Source organism: Limulus polyphemus, unplaced genomic scaffold (assembly GCF_000517525.1).
Source record: "Limulus polyphemus unplaced genomic scaffold, Limulus_polyphemus-2.1.2 Scaffold80851, whole genome shotgun sequence".
NCBI classification, from domain to species: Eukaryota; Metazoa; Arthropoda; class Merostomata; order Xiphosura; family Limulidae; genus Limulus; species Limulus polyphemus.
The window spans coordinates 1-3241 of NW_013746447.1; the positions used below are offsets into that span (position 1 = coordinate 1).

The 3241-nt window shown below is 38.4% G+C and overlaps 1 protein-coding gene across 1 annotated transcript; it reads right to left on the bottom strand.

Moving 5' to 3' along the window:
- Nucleotides 1–1210: 1210 nt before the first annotated feature.
- LOC106477815 (52 kDa repressor of the inhibitor of the protein kinase-like) lies at nt 1211–1936 on the bottom strand. Its single transcript, XM_013938338.1, has one exon. It carries the CDS (start codon nt 1934–1936, stop codon nt 1211–1213), a length of 726 nt encoding a protein of 241 aa, XP_013793792.1.
- Nucleotides 1937–3241: the final 1305 nt, after the last annotated feature.

Below are 3241 nucleotides of genomic sequence, written 5' to 3' on the forward strand. Positions count from 1 at the left end.
TCTGTATTTCTCTTTGATAGTTCTGTAAGAAAACAAATTGAAGGCCATAAAATTATGGTCTGTTTGAGCAATAATGATTTTATAGAGAGCATTTTACGTTTAAGTTCATACATTTTGAGGGGTGGTGGATAAAATAGGGATGATGATATGCTAAGACAAAATTTGTCATGTGTGTTACACTACTGGAAATTCAGGATTTTTTTATATATATTTCCTTTTAGAATTAAGAACTTAAAACTTGTATATTATTAAAATATGGATTATTATCTAAGATTTTATGCTATTCTAATTGGTATAACATAAACAAAAAGTAGTTTAATACAATTTTGAATGTAAGACACTAAAACCTTGTGTCATGTGCAGTAAAGGGTACCCGTGCAGATAGGATTAAAAGTTGATATGGCCCCATATCTTCAATAAAGTTGATGCATGTGTTGCCTTATGGTGCCCCATTTCCTCTTGCATAGATTCTGAGAGATTGTCTGGGTATTTGTCCACTAATTTTGCACATGCAAGTTTGAGTTCCTCTTTTGTCATGCTTCGATATTGCCATAGAACGCAGAAGAATCTATTAATTGTGTTTGCAGCGTCAAACCGCTTCGACACTCTGTCAGTCACCGAATCAATGACAACAAAGAAGACATTCCGTTTGAATTCAGATTCAAGCTCATCAGAGCCATCACAAGGATTTTCTAGGACGTTCTCCCCTTGTTCATCATCCTCCTCAATAACAATAAGTCTTGCTCTTTTTTTAACTTTCCGTTTAGATGGGAGATGGGGTTCAATTTCGATTTCCTCAGCAACCAGTTTCGCTTCATTTAAAATCTGTGGCCATTTCCCACGTAGATCTTCAAGATCAATCAAGAGCGACTCTAGATTTGAGACCCCTACATCCATTGTAGCATCTCTTGCCTGGATGATCTGATTTCTCCTGTCGATCTCTACGAGAATCTTCAGCCACATCGATGACATAAGGATGCAAATGAAGGATGACACGTATTTGATTACACCATTGACTTCATCAATGGTTTTTGGCGTGAGGTTGAGAGACAGAAGTTTCTTTAGCACGAGTCGTATTTCAGCAAGATGAGCTTCAAATGGTTTCACACTTGTCACTCGGTCTGTCCAACGAGTACCTGACAAAGCGTAGATGGATTCGCCCACTTACTCCTTGAGAATAGCCCAGCACTGAGGACTGGAAGAAAACAAATTATAAACTGTTTGCATTACTCCAAAAAAATGTAACTGCCTCCATGCAACATGATGCAGAATCTAATCCACATAAGTTTAGTGAATGGCAGGCACATGGAGAATAAATGCACAGTGGATTAACAGCAAGTATGTGCTGTTGGGTACCATTGTATTTGCCAGACATGTTGGGAGCGTTATCATAACCCTGTTCACGACAATGTTTTATAGGTATCACAAAATGCTTGAGTGTTCCCATAATCAGGCTTGCTAAGTCAGCCCCCGTCTTCTTACAACAATCAACAAAGGTTAAAAATCGTTCTTTAAGTTCAAATTCGGTATCATCCTTGGCCAAATAACGAATGATGAACGTTGTCTGCTCCACATGGCTAGAATCCGGTGTTGCATCAACCATGACTGAATAATATTTTGCGGCTCTTATTTCATCCAAAATGTGACTCCGAACATAATATGTGCAGTTACTAATGAATTCAACTTGAGATGATCCTGAGATATAGTGAACTTGAAGCCGTTCACCTTTTTCTTGCGAAGCTCGTACCTTTGCAACATGTTCAGCAAGAATTGGATCGTAATTGGCCAGGAGTTCAATGATCCCCAAGAAGTGCCCATTATGAATGTCGTCAATTCGCTGGGATGAGCTACGGAAAGCAAGTCCTCTTTGGCTAAGAAAAATTACAACATCAATTATCCTCGTTAGTATATTTCGCCATTTCTCAGTCTCGCTCATGATTACTTTGTGAGACATCACATCATTCCCAGTATCAGTTTCCAACCTCCTCTCCAACTCACGCCATGCTAGATATTGCTCTTGTGTGCTGTACTGTTTTCATGTTGAGGCAACCTGTCAAACAGCTTTTTCCATTTCTGTTCTGTACCCCAGCCTTGTTTGGATGCAATGAACGACTGTGATCTTTGCAGTTGTGAGCCCACTGTATGAGAGAAAATCTTACAAGGCAGGCAATACAAGGACTGTTTTCCAAGACTGAATACAAGCCATCGTCTGCTCTCGCTTTCGCCATTTGGTGTTCTGACTTTGAGAACAGACATTGGAAATTTTCGTCCGGTAAAATCATTAGGGAAATATTTTGGGTGTGGCAGAGGCCCTTTCCGAATCATGTCTTCTATATATTTTTTAGTTGAGGTGTCGATGGGCAAAGTCCAATATCAACTCCATATGTTTTAGGCTTGCTTTCTGTTGAATGCTGGCTCTTGTGGCCTTCTTGGGCCGTCCCTGCACATGTTTCTGTCTGTGTTTCTGGGCTTTTTGGCCTATCTGGCACTTCATGTTAATCTTCTATATCAAGCCTACTGTTATGATCATAATCTCCAGCGGTGTTGGTATTAACTGAGCCTGTTGAGGTAGGCCTATGTACTGGATCTGTATGCTTCTGATCGTGCTGGAAGCCAACCTCAAATAACGTTCGACAATCCCCGATCACTTCCTTCTCCCTTTCTTGTCGAGCCTCCCGTCCACGCCTCTTTTGTGCGCTGGTAAGATGACATGACGGAAATTCTGGAAGAAATGAAAACAAAAATTAACATTTAAGACAAAAACCCACCTAATATTTCAGTGGGTTTTTGGTTGGATTTCTGGACAAAATTTTTGGGACAAAAAAGCTCCACATTTTTTAATTTTTACTCCTCCTGTTCATGACTTCTGACTACCTGTGAGAGTGCTTTGTTAGTATATAGATTATAGGTACTTGTGTATTTTTTCTTTTAATGCACAAAACATTAGCTATTACACTGCTAAAGCATTTATTATAACTTAATAACACACGTATCTATTCTAAGGACGTATAAAGCAAATAAAATAACATGTTATGCAAAAAATGAATACTTGGGTTTTTGGGTGCTAATCCTGATTTTTATCAGGTATAAACTTTTATAGTAATTTAATATTTCATCATTAAAAAATTATAAATCACCAGGAATTATTTTTTATGAAACCAGTACAAGAAAATTGAGCTATTTTCAAAAATGTTTTCACTGCAATCCCTAGATGGCATTAACGTTCAGACTACAGTGAAGT